Here is a 21,968-nt window from a genome sequence, read left to right on the forward strand (position 1 = left end):
GTTCAACTAGGAGTGCATGCCCTGGCACAGGGAAGCTGGACCTATTTTAATCACAGGGTCCAGCCACCCTGTGACACTCACTGAGCTTAATGGAACCATGGTGCTCTACCAAGACTGTTTCAAGACAAAATTGGGCACCACAGCATGGAAAAGGCACCCCAGGGGGTGACAAATACACTGGTGTGGGTCTTCTAATCCCATTACCCAATCAGAACATACAGGAAGCTGGGGACCTTGTGGTCCCAGGAGCTCCCAAAGACTGAAACCTGTGACAGGCCTCCCCAGCCCCAGCTGGGGAAATGGAGCTTGTGTGTACATGGTCCTCACCAAAACCATCCCATGACTTGAGAGTGGGCATTAGGGTACCTGGTGGGGCTGTGTTTAGGGCCCCAGGTTTTCTTAACACAGCCCTGGAAAGGGATGTTGTGCAAATAAATTAATTAATATTTATAAAGGACTTTGAGTTCCTCAGAAGCTAGGTGATATATAATCATAGAATCATAGAATCTCAGGGTTGGAAGGGACCTCAGGAGGTCATCTAGTCCAACCCCCTGCTCAAAGCAGGACCAAACCCAACTAAATCATCCCAGCCAGGGCTTTGTCAAGCCTGACCTTAAAAACCTCTAAGGAAGGAGATTCCACCACCTCCCCTAGGTAACCCATTCCAGTTCTTCACCACCCTACTAGTGAAAAAGTTTTTCCTAATGTCCAACCTAAACCTCCCCCTCTGCAACTTGAGACCATTACTCCTTGTTCTGTCATCTTCTACCACTGAGAACAGTCTAGATCCATCCTCTTTGGAACCCCCTTTCAGGTAGTTGAAAGCAGCTATCAAATCCCCCCTCATTCTTCTCTTCTGCAGGCTAAACAATCCCAGTTCCCTCAGCCTCTCCTCATAAGTCATGTGCTCCAGCCCCCTAATCATTTTTGTTGCCCTCCGCTGGACTCTCTCCAATTTATCCACATCCTTCTTGTAGTGTGGGGCCCAAAACTGGATACAGTACTCCAAATGAGGCCTCACCAGTGCTGAATAGAGGGGAATGATCACATCCCTCAACCTGCTGGAAATGCCCCTACTTATACAACCCAAAATGCCATTAGCCTTCTTGGCAACAAGGGCACACTGTTGACTCATATTCAGCTTTTCGTCCACCGTAACCCCTAGGTCCTTTTCTGCAGAACTGCTGCCCAGCCATTCAGTCCCTAGTCTGTAGCAGCATTACTAACTATAATGTCTTATACTGTATATGTTTTTTTTCTTAGAAAGAGAAATACAAAACAGAAAACATTTAGTTTTTCAAACAAAAACAGCTATAACAATAGTTTATAAATAAATCACGATCATATCTTATTCAAAGATTTTTATTTATAAAGAACATTTTCTTGGGCTGAAATATATGATACATGATAGTCCTGAATATATGTCTAGTTATAAATTCCTGAAAAAGAGGATTTTTCTGGGAGACCCTTAACCACAATGCCATAATATATTAGGATATGTGAAATTCATGTACATATATCTGAGAAGATCAAGAAATTGGATTACATGTCATTTAGGATTCTGTTGAGGAGCTAACAGGAGAGAAAGCATTACAGTAGAAAAGTCATTGTCAAATAATGGTGTCAGAGCCCGATTCTTAACTTTTCTCTTGGTAAATCATTTTGTATGCACCACTTTAAATATTTTGGCCTTATTTCTTTAGGTCTATGAAATAACCTACTTACTGTATAAGGGCTCTTATATGTACAATGTCTGGGGTAGTTTGGACAAAAAGAAGTAATTTGTTTGAAAACATGACAGGTAAATTAAGTATACAGCAATTCCACAATGATTTCATGAGTGAAAAGAACCTATAGTTGTTTTCCCTTCCATGACAGATGTTACTTACATTGACATATTGTATCATTCAACAAAGATCACTAGGAAGATATAGGATTATTAGATTGATGTATAAATAGATATCTTTACATTCAGATTGTTGATTTTCTTTTCATAGATTGACAAGGAAAAAAAAGGAAAATGGGTCCATAAATCCAAAGGGAGGAGGAGAAAGACCTTATGGGTGGAACTCAATAAGCTTTCCTGTTACAGTGTTCTGAGGAATTTATCAGTGTAACTGATCTATTTTTAAAAAGAGAATTGAGGTAAAAAAAGTAGAGAGCTTTCTGCCCCATTCCCAGGCCAAACTCTCCTGTCACTCCCTATCTAATACCTTAGTCTGGTTAGGTTCTTGTACCCTGATATCTATGTGCTTCATACATTTAATAAAGGGAAAACAATGTAATCCTCTCTGTGTTCTTCCCTCATTCTGTAGGGTTGTTTTTATATTTTAAATATGTGCTTTTGGTGTTATTGAGAGAAAACTAGATTGAAGAACTGAATTTTTACATTTAGCTCTGAATATTCTGAAATTTACAAAAAGAACAGGAGTACTTGTGGCCCCTTAGAGACTAACAAATTTATTTCAGCATAAGCTTTCGTGGGCTACAGCCCACTTCTTTAGATGCATCCGAAAGCTTATGCTGAAATAAATTTGTTAGTCTCTAAGGTGCCACAAGTACTCCTGTTCTTTTTGCGGATACAGACTAACACGGCTGCTACTCTGAAATCTGAAATTTACAGTCATTTTAAGATTTTCAGGGAGTGAGTTTCTGAGCTGTCTGTGTGCAGTCACTGAGAAAACTTTGGCTTTAGCATACACAGTTTCACTTTTGAGTTTGACAGTTCTTTTGTTTCAGTGGAATGCAGCAGTCACAGGAGATCAGAACTCACAGAGTGAGGCAGTCCCTCAGGTACCTTGGGCCAGTCACATGGAGGACTTTTAAAATAAGGTCCAGACCTTGAATTTGAATCAGGGGACTCAGTGAAGAGAGCATGACTGGCTGGCAGTGCTGCTGAGCAAGCAAGCTGCTGGAATGAACCACCTGGAGCTGTTTTAAGTTTCACAGTTTAATTCTGAGGCAGAATACTTCACAATAATGAAGCCTGAAGATTGCAAATGTGTGGATCACCAAGGCGAAGTCCAAATCTGTATGATGTGTCTAGGTCCCCTGTCCAGCCATAGCCCCATGCCTAGCCATTGGCACTGCATCCAGTATGAAAGTATGAGAGGCTGTCATTAGAGAGTCGCCTTAGGGTGTCTCACAAGATTTTACTACAGAACTTCATTATTGGTGATTGGTGTGGGTTGTGATAATTTGGTTTCATATGCAGTACCTCTTGGTATCAGTTTAAAGGGTTGATGCTACATAGCCTTTAATGACACTGGTGTGCTCTGATGCTGAAGAAGAAAAATAATTGCCCTTGTGTCATTTTGCTGTAGAAGACATTAGGTTTTTTTTTTTTTTAACATTTCAGTAAAAGTTTCAGAACTACTCAGAGAAGCTACACTGAAACCAGCCAACACTTCTATCCATTTATCAGATCACGTGTAGCTCTTATTTCAAGACAAATGAAGCAACAATAAATAGAAATAAGTAAAAGAAAGTTACTTTGTGTCTGCCAGAGTATTTAATTAAACAAAAAATTAACAAAACTAACAACTTTGGGGCCATATCTTGCCATCAATCTGCACAAGAACTCCCACTGACATTATACAACTTGAGAATTACCTTTGGTGTATATCAACATTTAAACAGTTCCAGAACTTTGTATTTTTGAAAGTCTCCACTGCTTTCACATCAACTGCCATCAGGGGTCTGCTTTTTGGGGGCTACCTTTTGACATTGTGCACGGCAGCCTCCAGTTGGCTAAGAAAACTACGGATGGAGATTAGGACTCAGAGCAGAAAAGTATCTACAGACATATTGTGTGTGAATAACTCTGTGGGCATTCATCCATGTACAGCAATGAATGGAATGTGTTGGTCTGAAAAGGTATGAATGTGAAATAATATTATTGAAGGTACGTGTGGATTTGATGTAACTAAAGTGAGGGAGCAGTTCATGTGTATGTTTCCATGTGGGTGGAAATGGTTGAAGGAAAACAGGTTGGCAGCAGATATTTTAATTAATTTATTTAGTTTACTATTGCTGTCATAATCTAATCTATGGACACTGCAAATTATTACAAAGAGTTAGTGTTAAGAGAGCAGCTATACAAAACAGAGAAAAGCAGAGACTGCCTCTTTAGAGTACATAATCAAAAGAACAACATATCAATAAATATCTACAATATTAATGAATATACTCTGTGATTGTGAATATAATTAAGATGGTCTTAAGAGATAATATGACCTCTAGACATTAGGAAAGATAACAGGAAAATATTTCTTCTCATAGATGAGTTTCACAAACTCTGACATGTACTATTGCTCCATTGGATATTTCTTTCTTTCTTTTACCTTCTTTCCAGGGTAGGTGAAAATCTGAATACATGATTTGGGCGGTTCCATGATGAATTTTGTACAATGTTTAAAGTAGATGGAAACAGGAGGGGGAGCTCTCATCACACCAGCCAAAGAAGTGAGGGACCTGGTGGGTAGTTCTACTTACCCAAGCTAGGAAGAGAAGGGGGAGCTACTCTCTCCCTTTACCTCCCACCCCCGCCTTTCTTTAACCCCTGATTTTATACTGGGTTTTCTATGTCAAGTGATAATGAAGTTGCTATGGTAATTATCATGAGTTTCTCAACCTTACAGTAATGCCCAAACAAAATCCCACATAATTTGCTAGCATCCTCATACACTCTGTCACTGATGCCTTACCTGATACAGCTGCCCTTTCATGCATTCTTTTTTTTTTTTAATGTTATTTTTCCATATTTAAATGGAGAATCTGCTTTTCCATTTATTTCCTTCAAAGAGAAATGACCTAAGTTACACTGATAGGAAAATGTCTCTTAAATTGTCTCTAAACTGAAGTAGGACAACATATTTAGTTACATTGAAGTGTGGCTTTTAATGTAAGTATTTTTAAATTATGTAGAGGCACCCAGAGTGCATGGATACATGCCCTTTAAAAATATGAGACTCTCAATAAATAGAAACAGAAAAAATAGAGCGTAAATTAAATACTTGGGGGGGATTTTTTTAAACAACCCATTTGCATGTTCCCTTTGTATAGATAAATTTTGTCTTTTGCATGTGCAAATGATTGTGCCTGTAAAACTCTGAGGAAAAATTTAAGGCCAGATCCTCTTCCCACTGAAGTCAATACAAGTTTTACTAGTGACCTCAATAGGTGCAGGACCGAGCCTTAACAGGCTGATAAATGCCCCTCTGAAATTCTGGGCAAAGCCCTTAGCCCCACATAAGTCAACGGCAAAACTGCCATTGATTTCAATGGGTCAGGATTTCACCCTTAGTCCGTAAGTACTTGTTAAAATCATAGGAACCAATCAGGCAAATACTTACACAGGTACATAACTTTACATGCATGAGCAGTCCCATTGAACTCAAGCAACTAAAGTTAAAGGCATGCCATCATTTATAGGGTGTTAAAATGTAGAATATCAAACAAACACTGCTTAGCCATTAGAATGGTGAGGATTCCTTTCAAATCATGGAGTTATTTTCACACTAGAGATATGTGCTGTCACCGTTCAGTAAATATATGTCATTAGTTATGGCCTCTCTAAGGCAAACAGCAGATTTATTTTCATATACTTTTTGAGATGTTCAGTCCTATTCCATTGTAAGATTAACAAAAGAAGAGCCACTTTCACAATTTCTGATGTTCTAACTCTTCGTAGTAAGTGGATGAGCCACCATTAAAACATGAAATGATCTCTTTTTCTTGGCTTCTGTCTCTCAGATGACAAGTAGAACAATTCATACTCAGCTTAGTTCCAAAACTTACTTCAGTAGTTGAAAATTTATAATAAATCATATGTGTAATTTGAACATTCTAAGTACAGGAATATTTGAACCTGAACTTTTCCTAGGCAAACTAGAATTGAAATCATGCCCTATGTCATCACTGGAAATATAATATTCCAATAATAAACAATGGAATGAAAACACCAGTTTTCAATGAGGTATGACTCCTGACAGATGCCAAGAGGCAAACCATGGTCACTGCAAAAGAGAAATAGAGGCAGCACTTCTGTATCTATCTAAAGTCAATAGTAGATATACAGACAAACAGTACATACTCTGGAATGATCAGGATGTTAAAGATTTATTGGCAACTGTTGAAAAGCAGGACTTCTAAGGATCAGAACTCAGACTCAGCAGCACTAGAGTCAAAGTGATGCCTGATTTATAGCCAAATCCTGCAGTCCTTAGACAGGAAAACTGACATAGTCAAAATTCCCTCTGAAGAAATATGCAAGGAATGCCAGATTTGTCCCTGAGAGACTATCAATCATATTTGTCCACTCACAAATTTAACTGGCTTGGTCCTAAAAGGCAATTAGTCATATTTGTCCACTTACCTGATCTAATGGCTTGAGGACATTTGCATTGTTTTGGCCTGTTGTTGCACTCTGCAAAATTCCTGTTGCTTTGAATGGAAGTTTTGCCTGCGTTAGGAGTGCAGGATTGTCAGATTATTTATCTGCTTTGATTATTAAAAAACAATACCTTGTTGCCATAATTACAGAAAATGTTCAGAAGAAAATATTATTATTAAGCTAGAAAGACACATTAAAAGATATAATAATATTTAAGCATATGTCATAGACAGTGTATTTCATATAACACTCTAAACTAAAAAAAGAACAGGAGTACTTGTGGCACCTTAGAGACTAACAAATGTATTTCAGCATGAGCTTTCATGAGCTACAGCTCACTTCTTCGGATGCATAGAATGGAACACACAGACAGGAGATATTTATACATACAGAGAACATGAAAAGGTGGAAGTATGCATACCAACAGGAAGAGTCTAATCAATTGAGATGAGCTATCATCAGCAGGAGAAAAAAAACTTTTGAAGTGATAATTAAGATGACCCATAGAAGGTGTGAGGAGAACTTAACATAGGGAAATAGATTCAATTAATGTAATGACCCAACCATTCCCAGTCTCTGTTTAAGCCTGAGTTAATTGTATCTACTTTGCATATTAATTCGAGTTCAGCAGTCTCTCTTTGGAGTCTGTTTTTGAAGTTTTTTTGTTGCAAAATTGCCACCTTCAGGTCTGTCACTGAGTGGTTAGAGAGGTTGAAGTGTTCTCCCACTGGTTTTTGAATGTTATGATTCCTGATGTCAGATTTGTGTCCCTTTATTCTTTTGCATCAAGACTGTCCGGTTTGGCCAATGTACATTGCAGAAGGGCATTGCTGGCACATGATGGTATATATCATGGAATATGAACAAGAGGCTGCTAGGCAGCTCTCTAACTCCACATTCTACAGGCCATTACCCTCTGATCTCACTGATGATTACCAAAAGAAACTACACCATCTGCTCAAAAAACTCCCTGAGAAAGCACAGGAACAGATCTGTACAGACACATGCCTAGAACCCCGACCAGGTGTATTCTATTTGCTACCCAAGATCCATAAACCTGGAAATCCTGGACACCCCATCATCTCAAGCATTGGCACCTTAACAGCAGGATTGTCTGGCTATGTGGACTCTCTCCTCAGGCCCTATGCTACCAGCACTCCCAGCTATCTTCGAGACACCACTGACTTCCTGAGGAAACTACAATCCATCGGTGATCTTCCAGAAAACACCATCCTGGCCACTATGGATGTGGAAGCCCTCTACACCAACATTCCACACAAAGATGGACTATAAGCCATCAAGAATAGTATCCCTGATTATATCACGGCTAACCTGGTGGCTGAACTTTGTGACTTTGTCCTCACCCACAACTATTTCACATTTGGGGACAATATATACCTTCAAGTCAGCGGTACTGCTATGGGTACCCGCATGGCCCCACAGTATGCCAACATCTTTATGGCTGACTTAGAACAACGCCTCCTTAGCTCTCGTTCCCTAATGCCCCTACTCTACGTGTGCTACATTGATGACATCTTCATCATCTGGACTCATGGAAAAGAAGCCCTCGAGGAATTCCACTGTGATTTTAACAATTTCCATCCCACCATCAACCTCAGCCTAGACCAATCCACACAAGCGGTCCATTTCCTAGACACTACTGTGCTAATAAGCGATGGTCACATAAACACCACCCTATACCGGAAACCCACTGACCGCTATACTTACCTACATGCCTCCAGCTTCCATCCAGGACACACCACACAATCCATTGTCTACAGCCAAGCTCTAAGATACAACCGTATTTGCTCCAATCCCTCAGACAGAGATAAACACCTAAAAGATCTCTATCAAGCATTCTTAAAACTACAATACCCACCTGCTGAAGTGAAAAAACAGATTGACAGAGCCAGAAGAGTACCCAGAAGCCACCTACTACAGGACAGGCCCAGCAAAGAAAATAACAGAACGCCACTAGCCATCACCAACAGCCCCCAACTAAAACCTCTCCAGCGCATCATCAAAGATCTACAACCTATCCTTAAAGATGATCCCTCACTCTCAGAGATCTTGGGAGACAGGCCAGTCCTCGCTTATAGACAGCCTCCCAACCTGAAGCAAATACTCACCAGCAACCGCACACCATACAACATAAACACTAACCCAGAAACCTATCCTTGCAACAAAGCCCAACGCCAGCTCTGTCCACATATCTATTCAAGTGACACCATCATAGGACCTAATCACATCAGCCACGCCATCAGGGGCTCGTTCACCTGCACATCTACCAACGTGATATATGCCATCATGTGCCAGCAATGCCCTTCTGCAATGTACATTGGCCAAACCGGACAGTCTCGACACAAAAGAATAAAGGGACACAAATCTGACATCAGGAATCATAACATTCAAAAACCAGTGGGAGAACACTTCAACCTCTCTAACCACTCAGTGACAGACTTGAAGGTGGCAATTTTGCAACAAAAAAACTTCAAAAACAGACTCCAAAGAGAGACTGCTGAACTCGAATTAATATGCAAAGTAGATACAATTAACTCAGGCTTAAACAGAGACTGGGAATGGTTGGGTCATTACACTAATTGAATCTATTTCCCTATGTTAAGTTCTCCTCACACCTTCTATGGGTCATCTTAATTATCACTTCAAAAGTTTTTTTTCTCCTGCTGATGATAGCTCATCTCAATTGATTAGACTCTTCCTGTTGGTATGCATACTTCCACCTTTTCATGTTCTCTGTATGTATAAATATCTCCTGTCTGTGTGTTCCATTCTATGCATCCGAAGAAGTGAGCTGTAGCTCACGAAAGCTCATGCTGAAATAAATGTGTTAGTCTCTAAGGTGCCACAAGTACTCCTGTTCTTTTTGCAGATACAGACTAACACGGCTGCTACTCTGAAACTCTAACACTAGTGCTTTTGGTACATGGGTTTTTCAGAAGTTTCTTTAAACAGAACCAACATTTCCACATATTTTTCATTAAAACTGCCTTATCAGCTCATAGTAGAAACTGGTACTTTTCTCTAATACAAGAATTCACTTTACCTTTTTCATCAGGGTATATCCATATAACTGAACAGGTGACAATTCAAAGCACAATTGTTTTCTGAGGGAGACAATGTATTAAAGCTAAAGACTTCAAAAAGTTCAGGTGCTGTACATGAAATTATTTTTGAGCAAATTTTCATCATTCTATTTCATTTGTAACCCATGAAACAATACTTTAAGATTTTGCTTTTTGATAGGAGCTCAACAACAGTGATTCAGTTGTAGTGAGTTTCGAACAAGGAGAAAATGAGGGGCATTAATATTTTTCTACTAGAGTAAAAAAGCACCTTTATGACAAATTCACAATGAATTTGAGGTTACATACCAAGTACTGAACATCTCTGCAAATTTACACAAATTATTTTGCAAAAACTCATTAAATTTAAAAATATTACAAAAAAAATCTGAATACCTTTTAGCACTTGTGCATATAAGGCCAGAACCTGTATTCCTTGTGCATTTAAAACTCCCACTGAAATGCAGGACAGAGCCCATGCTGTATATACTTTGCTTTTGTGCAGCATTATATGTACAGTATATATTGTTGCATCTACACTGATGCAAAGGAAGTCTATACAAGAGCCTTTGCAGGTTTCTACTACTTTGCTAAACTGTATGATCAAATCTGTTTCCCTGCTTACTCATTATTCGTTTAGGCTGTGATTAAAGTAATCTTTTTTGTTGAACAGTTCTGGTGACTGTACAACTACATAGATGTACTCTACAACTTTCCAGCCTGACATATGTTTTGTGTTGACACCTTTTAATGATTACTCCTCAATTAACAAGCCAAATGTATTTTAAATCTCAAATTCTTCATATTTTCAGTACTGCAGAGCAAACAAATAAACAACAGTGACTTTATGGTCTCTAACCACTCCACCATATGAACAGAGTAAGCATGGCTTATTCTAGTCACCAAAAGAGAAAGAGTTCTGCTCAACTTTTTATATTCACAACTGTCAGTGATTTAAGCTTATGAAACAAAAAAATGTAAATTAGACATTGTAACATACAAAACGAACTTAGCTTTGACAGGCTGAGCAGAGATTTTTATGGAGAGCCTAGTCATACATATAAAGAACACATTTTAGCTTTCAAATATATTTTAAAAAATGTGTAATTTGAAGCTGTACCACAGTCATAATGAAAAATTCTTTACAATTGCAATTTTGACTTATGGAACAATGGACACCCCCATATCGTATTGTATCAGGTAATTACGAACTGCCAAGGAGTAAGAAAGCACAACCCGAGAAGAAGTAATTTAACCCCCCCAGTGTGTACCGTAATTCAGTACCTCATTTCTCAAGTACCTCCTATCAAACCATTCATTCTCATTTCCTAGGCACAGATAAAAAAAGAGAGAGAGAAAAAACCCCAACCGAGTTAATCAAACCTTTTCATGACAGAGACAGCTTCTCAGAGCACATACCCAGGTTTGGAAGTTGAGGAGGAGGAGGAGGAAGGAAAGGGGGGGAATCAGATTAAAGTGAATGGCAGCTCGTTCAATGAAATCTTGCAGCCGCTTTCAAACCAAATCAGTGCCGTGAGTTCACCTAAAGGGGCTGGGAGTGGGGGGGACTGTTCTGCAGCGGGGCAGTGCTGGGCAGGGCAGGATCGTGGAGCCTGGCTTAGGAACACGATGATTTGCGAGAGACGCTTCCTACAGGGGTCGGGTAACAGGCAGCCCAGCAGCGAGGAGGCGTTTCTCCGGCCGGGAAGATGCTGGGGCTGAGACGCGTGTGTGCTCGCGGGTGCTGCCCGGCCTGGCCTCCCGCGCTGTTCTGCCCACGGACTGCGATCGCCCAGCCGGGCAGGAGCCGGGCGGGGGGGACACGCAGCATCTGCCAGCCCAGCCAGCCCGACCGCTCCCAGGCCATGTCCACCCTGACCCCACTGCTGCGCCTCTCTCTCACCCGGCGGCGGCGGCACGGCTCGGGCTGGCGAGCGGGGGTCTCGGAGGCGCCCTGGCAGGGCGGCAGCCCCAGCGCGCTGGCCCCGGCCGGGGAGGATGGGCTGGGACAGAGCGCGCCCCCGGCCCCTCCCCTGGCGGGCTGTGTGCGTGTGAGCGCAGGGCGGGCTGGCGGGCGGGGGTCCGCGCTGCACGGCCCCCGCACGGGGCGGGGGGATGCTGATGCGCAGGGACGCGAGAGGGGCCCCCAGAGCCAGAGCCGGAGCCGCGGCGGATTCGGTGGCCGTGGAAGCCCCGCCCGCTCCCGGAGCCGGGGGCCGTCCTACCCCCCTCGCCTTCCACCCCCTCGGCTCCAGCCGCTCCGCAGAAGGAGCGGGGCTGGCTGGCTGGCGCGCTCGCTCGCTCTCTCGCTCCCAAACACACGCACCAGGCTCTCCCTGGCTCGCCCATGCAGACAGCAGCCGGAGCGGCGGAAGATGGCTGACTCCACAGGGCATCACCCACCCTCCAGCCCGCCTGCATCCCCGACCCTCCCCGCGCCGCTCTCGCCTCCGACCCTCCCTCACGCCAGCTTCCACCGCTGAGCCAGCGACCCCCGCCCAGCCCCGCCGCCCTCCCCACTTCTGCTTCCCAGCCCCCCCACGACACCAGCAGCCATTTCATCTCCACCAGCCAGACACAAAAAATGGCAGAAATGGAGAAAGAAGGGAGACCTCCCGAAAATAAAAGAAGCAGGAAGCCGGCTCACCCGGTGAAAAGGGAAATCAACGAGGAGATGAAGGTATGTGCCTGTGAGGGGGAAGGGGGCGCCTCTGCCCCCCCCTCCACCGGGCAGGGCAGTGAAATAAGAAAGGATCTCTTGTCATTTTTTTTTGGTAGGATGCACTGAATGTGTCTCAACTCCGCCTCCTGGGCTGAAAACAGAGCCGGATTCACAGGCTGCAAAACCAGCTCATTGACCGCCTTTGATTGCTTGATTTTTTTTAAAAACTCTCCCTCCTTGGGATTTTAAGCTCCTTGGGTGCATTTTCGATTACAATCCTCGCAGGTTAGCCGGAGAGCTGTGAAGTTAGGGGAGGAGGGAGGGCTCTTTCAACACTGGCTTTCTCTCCTTTTTCAGTAGCCAGCTGCAACCGTGTAATTAAAATGTCAAAGTGAAATGTTATGGTCTGAGTTGCACATCATTTTTGGACTTAGAGACAGGGATTCTCTTCCCCCCCCACCCTCTTTTTCCTTGCTCCTCCTATGTTCTACATGCCTCACTTCACAGTTAATCAAAGCAGCATAGGTGCTGTTGAAAGAGAGCTGTCCGAGGGGTTGTTGTTGATAGGAGTCTATTTATTGTTTGGAGTCTATTCCTATCTGATAGGAAACTGTGCCAGTCCAGCTGTTTTCCAGAGGTAGCGCTGGAGGCTGTCCCTCCAGCTGTTAGAATGGGAGCGATTGCACAAAAACACATTTCTGGACTTCTTTTAGCATTAAGTCGCAGTTCTAGGTTGGACGTGTCCTATTTTGTGCCTTTATTTTCTCTGTCTATTCCCTGGCCTGTATTTATTTTATACCTCTGATGTATTTTCCCTATGAGTCATACACAACTAGCACGCATTGCAGGACTTCAGCTGAACTTACTTTTTAAAAATGCAAGTATAAATTAAAACAATTGTTTTAATTGTTATATAATGATAAAACTACCATTATTTAATTTCAGTGGGTAATTTATACCAAAACTGGAATATTGCTGTGAAAATGTCATTATAGATGTCATTCTATATATATAGAAAAAACATACCTATTAACAAGACATTTTATAATATAGCATTGATTTTCACCCAGTATTAAAGGGGAATGCTGTATACAATTCCCCCCTCCCTCCCTTCAAACTGCATTACTAATTTGACTAGACATTCTTTACTGGTTAAGGTAGCCATTCTCTTTTCCATGTTGTCTGTGTCCTGGAAATGTGGACTAAGGTAGTATTAGTGGTATGAACAAAATAAGGGCTAACTGATAATAAAGAGTTGCCACTGATATCCAGGGCAAACCACTCTAGATTCCACCCTCAGAGAGCATTATTGTTTCTTTGAGAGATTTGTGACACTTCCTATTTTCAGATGGGACTTTCTGAACGCAGTGGATAGTAACAGTAATTGCTCCTCATAATCACATAGTTTTGGGAGCTGCACAAATCTATCACATTTTAAAACACCGCTTACTGCAATATATATGGAGTGCAGTTTTTAAGTTTCATAGGTTCTAGAATTACAAATTAGTTAATTTTAATCAAAACATGTGAAATGTTATCCTGGCTGGATATAAAGGCTGACTGTGCTGGATCCTCTGGGTTTGTTTTGTTTACTTTGGCTGCAGGCACACTCAGCGGTTTGGGAGATAGTTGTTCTTCTACAGTATAACAGATGTTTGTCTGAAATGATGAGGAAGAAACAAAAACAGCATTGTGTGAAGGAGAAAAATTACACAGTTTTAAACTATTGCTTTGGTATTAAGGATTGGAATTAACTTTGATGTAGAGTTTCGCTTTTGTAATCATTGTTTACTGTTTAACGTTACAAACCTCAGGATTTTAACTGTATTAATAATTAAATCACAAGTTATATGCTGATATGATTGGAATTTAGAACAGATTTTTTTTTCTGAGCTGAGGTAAGGTAAATGTTGGCAGTAGCTTTCACAAAGCACAGATCACCTAGTAGTGCAAATTATGCTATTGAGCTAGGAGTCCGCATTTTTAGTAAGAGCAGCTGGTTCTTATAATCGTCTAACTATAATCAAAGAAAAAACTTAAGAAGTTTGCATATTTGTGCTGTTTAGAATGTTAAAAACTGTGGGAGGGTTCATTGTCTTTCCCGATATATTTTTGCATTTAATAAAAATCTGTTCTAGGTTCTTTTTTCATATACCTGAAGAGTACAGTAACATATATTGGTTACACTGTATAAAATGTGTGCAACAAAATATCATAGAGAGCACAATGTGCCCTTTTGTAGGTTCATATCTATAATGTTCAAACAGCCTGACTGTTTCCCTTCATCTGAACTGCTTTCATCTGGACCAGTGTAAAATAAGCTCTGGTAAGTAATCACGGCAGAGCAGAAAGAAAGGAATGTATACAGCAATAGACAGCCTAAGCTGTAAAAACTGTAACCTGAGTACCAGCAGCAGATCAGATATCAAGGCTTCAAGGTAGGGGAAATGAAAGAGATGAAGGGGAGGAAAAGACGAGAGGGAATGGAAAAGTCAGCTTGGAAAGTGAAGGAGGAGTAGGAGGGCCCCCTCAGGGAAATTTGGCTCAGGGATTAGGGAATTTTATCATGGTGTACAGTGACCTACTCAGGTTTCAGCCCACGTTGGATCAAATTGCGTCCCTTTGCTAGCAGAAAGAAAAAGGACTGGTGTATATGTGATTTTTTTTCTTCGGGTAATAAAAAGGCCATTGGTACAAGTGTCTATTTTAAGTTCAGCAAATGCAAGGCACTATGAATGAGCAATAAAATTACCTCATCACAAAGACTTCCTTCATGATTTGCTGTTTGATATAGTCACATATTTACTCAAGAATGATCACTAAACCCAAACTGCTCGGTTTTCATAGGTTGCATCAGTAATGTTACTTCCAGCTCAGTTTTGATATGATTGGAAACTCGTGTTGCTTGCTGTTTCATTATGCCAGATATTAAGTTACATTTTTGTTATCCCTAGCCCAATGTACATGACGGTTGTAACAAATTTAAATCTGATACAACATTGTGTGCAAAAAATACATGACTCTGCATAGTTTCCCTATATTACGTTTCAATTAAAAAATATTCAGATAGAAGTGTTTTGTTTCCCTGTGACCTTCACAGTCTCTCTCTTTTCCCTAATTTATTTTCTGTCCTTCTTTCTTATATTCTCTTTCCCCCCCTCCCCCCAGATTATACTTTCTACTTATCTTCAGAGATGGGTGTTCATATGCCAGCTAGAAAAACAACAAATTGTTATTCTGAAACTAAGTCAGTGTCATTTATCACTTTGGTACTTTTCAGTGGCTATTATGAATAATACAACATGTATTCTATTCAGGAATATAATGTAATCAGGGCAATCTGACACTTTTAAAAACTAGTTTAATTGTTACAGCCTAATCAATACAATAGTCTCTAAAGACTTGGTACAGCTCTAAACCTCATTCCTTCATCCCCTCCCCACATATTCCCTCTACCCACACTTACTTTCATGTGCTATATACTACTGGGGGTAGCAGGAAAGCTTAAGAATATGAAAAAGGTGATTTGAAATATATTTTATTAAATTTGCTAGAATAAATCAATGTGATTGCATCAAGCATAGTGTGCTGGAAGCTCTGGTAAACAAACAAGACAATTCATCTACACGTTTAGATTTTTTGTCAATTGCAAAGTTAGCGATTAATCTGTGTTATAATTTCACAGAGCTGCCTCCATGTGCCCTAGGAGTTTACCAGCTATAAATATTCTCAATAAGTAATTTGTACCTAAAACTGGGCTTTCTTTCTGATGCCTAGAGCTTAAGACATCTGTTATAGTTTAACAGTAAACTCATCAAAAGATTCTTCAATTTAGTGTTTTAATATTCCCCGTATTTAAAAGGACCACTGTCAAAATGTAATAGACACTGCAGTGCTGACTGCATTTGAAATGAGCCAGATAAGGGTAAATATTAAAAAGGTTCTAGGGGAAACTCCTCCCTTCTCTCCTGAAAAGCAAAAATGTGTTTGTAAAAGTAAAATCAGATAGCCTTTATCTATTGTACTATTCCAGGACACTGTTACTATACCGTTTTCATGGAAATAGATTTATGAGATATCTACAGAGTGAATTGTATTATCTGCACGAGAGACCTGCACCTATCCTCTTTAATGGAGTAACAGGTCTGTGTATTAACTGTTTATACAAATGAGGTTGATAAATTCCACCTTGCAACACTAATAAAGGGGTGGCTGAGTGAGAAAAAAGGAAATTAAAGAAAGGTCAGGAAAATTTACTTATTGACAGCATAATATTCAAAATGGTGGCAATGCAAATAAGCAGAGAAAATGTGGACTCGAAAAAAAGTGATCAAGTTCATGTGATGAATATACCCACATTTTAATTTCCTTTATATACCTGAGGTGAATCCTCAGTGCTGTATATCTGGTGGGTCATTCATGCAAGGAAATGGAATGGAGCCACTCTGCTTCCTCCAAAATCTGAAATAAACATTCAACAGTAAAACCTAGAAGAAAATTAGTCTGACAGACTCATTCTCTTTTGTGTTTCCTGCCTCTGTCTTTGCCAGGCCTCACTCTATGAAGCCAGGACAGCCACTGTGAATAAGGTTCATAGAGAAGGAGAGAAAATAGAGATAAAATTGAAGGAAAAACACCATTTTGTTTTAAAATATATCCATTAGTAAAAATTTAGGAAAACTGTACTCTGTGAAGTAAGGTCAAACCTTAGATATGTGATTACAATGAAATGAATCCTGTAAAGGGAATCAATGTTAATGGATATAAGATTTCTGTTGTCTCATATTGTTAGTCTCATAAAAGAAATCACAGACATTCAGATCCATAAAATCTTCTTCCCTCTTCCTATTAATGAGAAGTAAATTCACTTCAAATTACAATCTAACATATTGATAGTTTTTCGAAGAGGGAGATAGGAGGGTATTTCTGTGTGGTACAAGAATAAAGAAATGATCCTGTTAGAACATGCAATCAAACCACACTGCAGAATTGCAATATGTGGCTTGGGACTCACAGGAGGCAAAAAAGAAGATATATATATATTAGGAGCTGAAGACTTTATGGTATCGTTATTACATAACCAAGGGCTTCTGGAATACTACAGCATTTTAAGGCCAATTTCTTTGGCAAAGATGAGTCTGTTGCAAATCTAATTCCATGGCAGTTAAGCAGATGTGATAGCACACAGCTGCACACCTACATTGTCAGCTAACATAATCCAAGAGATTTCACTTTAGCCATTCTGTGGGATTTAATTGATTGTTTCAATGCACTAGGAAATACAGCTCAAGAGATTATCAACGACTTGGGATAATAGATATATGGAGTAGGCCATGACAAAAACATGAGCATTGTCTAGTGGTCCAAGTATGGAGGGACATAGAGTCAGGAGTTCTGAGTTCTTACTCTCAGCTCTGTCACTGATTTATTGCCTTACCACGGGTATTAGTCAGCCACTTTGTATCTCAATTTACCCATATGTAAATGAATATTACCATGGTTCCCTATCTCAGTGGGGTTTTGTGAAGTGTAAGGCACCAGTCTTGCAATCAAATCTGCTAGCACAGTGATCTGCACCAAGCATTTGATATGGTTCCACATGGGGAATTATTAGTTAAATTGGAAAAGATGGGGATCAATATGAAAATTGAAAGGTGGATAAGGAACTAGTTAAAGGGGAGACTGCAACGGGTCATACTGAAAGGTGAACTGTCAGGCTGGAAGGAGGTTACTAGTGGAGTTCCTCAGGGATCGGTTTTGGGACCAATCTTATTAATCTTTTTATTACTGACCTTGGCACAAAAAGTGGGAATGTGCTAATAAAGTTTGCGGATGACACAAAGCTGGGAGGTATTGCTAACACAGAGAAGGACCGGGACATCATACAGGAAGATCTGGATGACGTTGTAAACTGGAGTAATAGTAATAGGATGAAATTTAATTGTGAAAAGTGCAAGGTCATGCATTTAGGGATTTTGGTTATAAATTGGGGACACATCAGTTGGAAGTAACAGAGGAGGAGAAGGACCTTGGAGTATTGGTTGATCACAGGATGACTATGAGCCACCAGTGTGATATGGCCGTTAAAAAAGCTAATGCGGTTTTAGGATGCATCAGGCGAGGTATTTCCAGTAAAGATAAGGAGGTGTTAGTACCGTTATACAAGGCATTGGTGAGACCTCATCTGGAATACTGTGTGCAGTTCTGGTCTCCCGTGTTTAAGAAGGATGAATTCAAACTGGAACAGGTACAGAGAAGGGCTACTAGGATGATCCGAGGAATGGAAAACCTGTCTTATGAAAGGAGACTCAAAGAGCTTGGCTTGTTTAGCTTAACCAAAAGAAGGCTGAGGGGAGATATGGTTGCTCTTTATAAATATATCAGAGGGATAATATCATTGAGGGAGAGGAATGTGGACACAAGAACAAATGGATATAAGCTGGACACTAGGAAGTTTAGACTTGAAATTAGATGAAGGTTTCTAACCATTAGAGGAGTGAAGTTCTGGAACAGCCTTCCAAGGGGAGTAGTGGGGGCAAAAGACATATCTGGCTTCAAGACTAAGCTTGATAAGTTTATGGAGGGGATGGTATGATGGGATAGCTTAATTTTGGCAATTAATTGATCTTTGATTATTAGCAGGTAAATATGCCCAGTAGTCTGTGATGGGATGTTAGATGGGGTGAGATCTGAGTTACTACAGAGAATTCTTTCCTGGGTGCTGGCCAGTGAGTCTTGCCCACATGCTCAGGGTTTAACTGATAGCCATATTTGGGGTCGGGAAGGAATTTTCCTTCAGGGAAGATTATCAGAGGCCCTGGAGGTTTTTCGCCTTCCTCTGCAGCATGGGGCACGGGTCACTTGCTCTGCATCTTGAGGTCTTTAAACCACGATTTGAGGACTTCAATAACTCAGACATAGGTTAGGGGTTTGTTACAGGAGTGGGTGGGTGAGATTCTGTGGCCTGCATTGTGCAGGAGGTCAGACTAGATGATCGTAATGGTCCCTTCTGACCTTAAGACTATGAGTCTATGAGAACTCCAATGGGGTTCAGTAGGTCTCCACATAGTCTCCAGGGTCCATGCTAATATTGCATAATAGGGACCCAGTTGATTAATGAATGGCATCCTGGTGTGGAGGACCTGCATGAGGTCCTGTAGACCACTCCAGCCTCCCAGTGGGGCCAGACAGTTGGGCATGCTGGCAGAGTAGCCAAGCAAAGGGCCTCTGCCACCCTCCCCCCCCCACACACACCAGAAGGTAGGTCTCTGTCCTGCTTTGACATAGATCAGTGTCGAGATTACCAATTGAATGGGTTAGGAGAGTGGCCCCTGTATCTATTATATATAGATCCAGTGGCCCTATCACCCTGCACAAATGGGATAGAAGCTCTGTTTCCACTGTTTGGCCCATAGACTGAAGTAGCAACTATTGGTGCATCTCCAGAGACTCATCCTGAGTGGAGGATGGATTTTATCTCCACTCCCTCTTACTGACCATACTGCATTGGGATAAAGTCTGATTACACAGCCTTTATTCTGGCACCATAATATTTAGAATATCTCTTTGAGAACCTCAGATGAATGTGTGACAGGAGTGCAAAGCATTATAATTTAAACACTACAGGTCACAGAAAACCACCACAAGATACACAGGCCCATATTTTTGTGATTTTTCCAGTGCATAAGAACAGCCATACTGGGTCAGACCAATGGTCCATCTAGTCCAGTATCCTGTCTTCTGACAGTAGCCAATGCCAGGTGCTTTAGAGAGAATTAACAGAAAGGGCAATCTCTGAGCAATCCATCCCCTGTCATCCACTACCAGCTTCCGGCAATCAAAGGACAGGGACACCCAAAGCATGGGGTTGCATCCATGACTATTTTGGCTAATAGCCATTGATGGATCTATCCTCCATGAACTTATTTATTACTTTTTTGAACCCTGTTATAGTTTTGGCCTTCACAACATCCCCTGGCAACGAATTCCACGGGTTGACTGTGCTTTGTTTGAATACTTCCTTTTGTTTGTTTTAAACCTGCTGCCTAATAGTTTAATTGGGTGATCCCTGGTTCTTGTGTTGTGTGAAGAAGTAAATAACACTTCCTTATTCACTTTCTCTACACTAGTCACGATTTTATACACCTCTATCATATCTCCTCTTAGTCATCTCTTTTCCAAGCTGAAAAGTCCCAGTCTTTTAAATCTCTTCTTATTAATCTCTCCCCTTAATAATTTTTATCGACCTTCCCTGTACCTTTTCCAATTTTAACATACTTTTCATGAGATGGGGTGATCAGAACTGCATGGAGTACTCAAGGTGTGGGTATACTATGAATTTATATAGTGGCATTATGATATTTTCTGTTTTACTATCTATCCCTTTCCTAATGGTTCGTAACATTCTGGTAGTGCTTTTGACTAACACTGCACATGATTGAGTGGATGTTTTCAGAGAAGTATCCACAATGACTCCAAGATCTTTTTCTTGAGCGGTAACAACTAATTTAGACCCCAGCATTTTGTATGTGTACTTGGGATTATGTTTTCCAAAGTGCATTACATTGCACTGATCAACATTGAATTTCATCTGCCATTTTGTTGCCCAATCATCCAAAAGTATTCAAAGGTTTGGCACTCACCATAACCCAGATTTTACTATATTGATGTTTCAGTCTTCTGTTGGGCAGATATCTCTGAGGACACAACTCAGGCTTAACATGGGCAAAACTGAGCTCTTGATTCTTCCCCAAAACCTTCCCTCTTGCTCCTTTCTTAGTCACTGTCACTCAGACCCCACCGCTTCCTCCTCCCTGTCACTCAGGCCTATAAACAAGGTGCCATCTTTGACTCAGCCCTCTTTCTAGACCCACACAGCCAACTGTGCCTACATCTTGCTGCTGCAGGAAAAATAATCGTTGTGGCTCATCACTTTGACCATGTTATCCACCTCATTGCATCCCTCCACTGACCCCCCTTCTCCATTGTATCAAGCACAAACTACCTGTCTTCACTTTTAAGGCCCATTATGGTCTATTCTCACCTTAACTATCATTTCTTATATGCTATAGAGACATAAGACCCCCACATTTGCTTCACCATTGATTGTCCATTTGTCAGGTTTTCGGAAGAGTGCCATCATGCTGTCCCCCATGCTACCCCTGCAAAATCCACAGGGTCACTACATTATCCTCTTTTACATTTCTCCTTAAAACCCACCCATATCATAATGCCTAGAGAACACTTGACAATGATTAGGCAATTGCTGTGCTGTGACTGCTGATTATTCATAACTCTCTTTTTGTTTCCTTGTGCTCTGTCACATTCACACCATCTTAAACTTTATTATTATGGTTATTACTTATCTGTATTACTGTAGCCCTTAGAGCCATGGACCAGGACCCCATTGTGGTAGGTGCTCTACAAACAGAACACAAAGACATGGTTTGTAAGCTCTTTGGGGAGTCTAAGATAAGAAACAACAGATGGATACAAGCAGACAAGGGAGTACGAGAAAAAAAAAATTGATCAGCATGATCGACAGTGGTATCAGCACACCTGCAGTCTAGTCATTATCAATTTTTTTTGCAGCCATCATGGAAAAATAGAATCTTAAGAAAAGATTTGAAGGAGGATAATGAGGTGCTTTGTGACTAATTACAGGGACCCCCTTCCAGGAGGGGCAGCATGGAAAAAAGCAAGCAGGTACTTCCAGACTTTGACTGTAAGCTCTTTGAGGCAGGGACTGCATAGCACAATGGAGCCCTGGTCTTTAGTTGCTACAACAATACTAATATTAAAATATAATAATCAAAATAAATACAATGAA

At 41.0% G+C, this 21,968-nt stretch overlaps 1 protein-coding gene across 2 annotated transcripts in view; it reads left to right on the forward strand.

The window, feature by feature from the left end:
• Positions 1–11,630: 11,630 nt before the first annotated feature.
• Positions 11,631–21,968, forward strand: part of LOC123366721 (sine oculis binding protein homolog) — a 144,057-nt gene continuing 133,719 nt past the window's right edge. For both annotated transcript variants that reach the window (XM_045010379.1, XM_045010378.1), the window contains exon 1: positions 11,631–12,157. In XM_045010379.1, the coding sequence (XP_044866314.1) occupies positions 12,062–12,157 (96 nt within the window). In that variant the 5' untranslated portion in view covers positions 11,631–12,061. The remainder of the gene's footprint in view (positions 12,158–21,968) is intronic.

This window comes from Mauremys mutica, chromosome 3, assembly GCF_020497125.1.
Source record: "Mauremys mutica isolate MM-2020 ecotype Southern chromosome 3, ASM2049712v1, whole genome shotgun sequence".
Classification (NCBI taxonomy): domain Eukaryota; kingdom Metazoa; phylum Chordata; order Testudines; family Geoemydidae; genus Mauremys; species Mauremys mutica.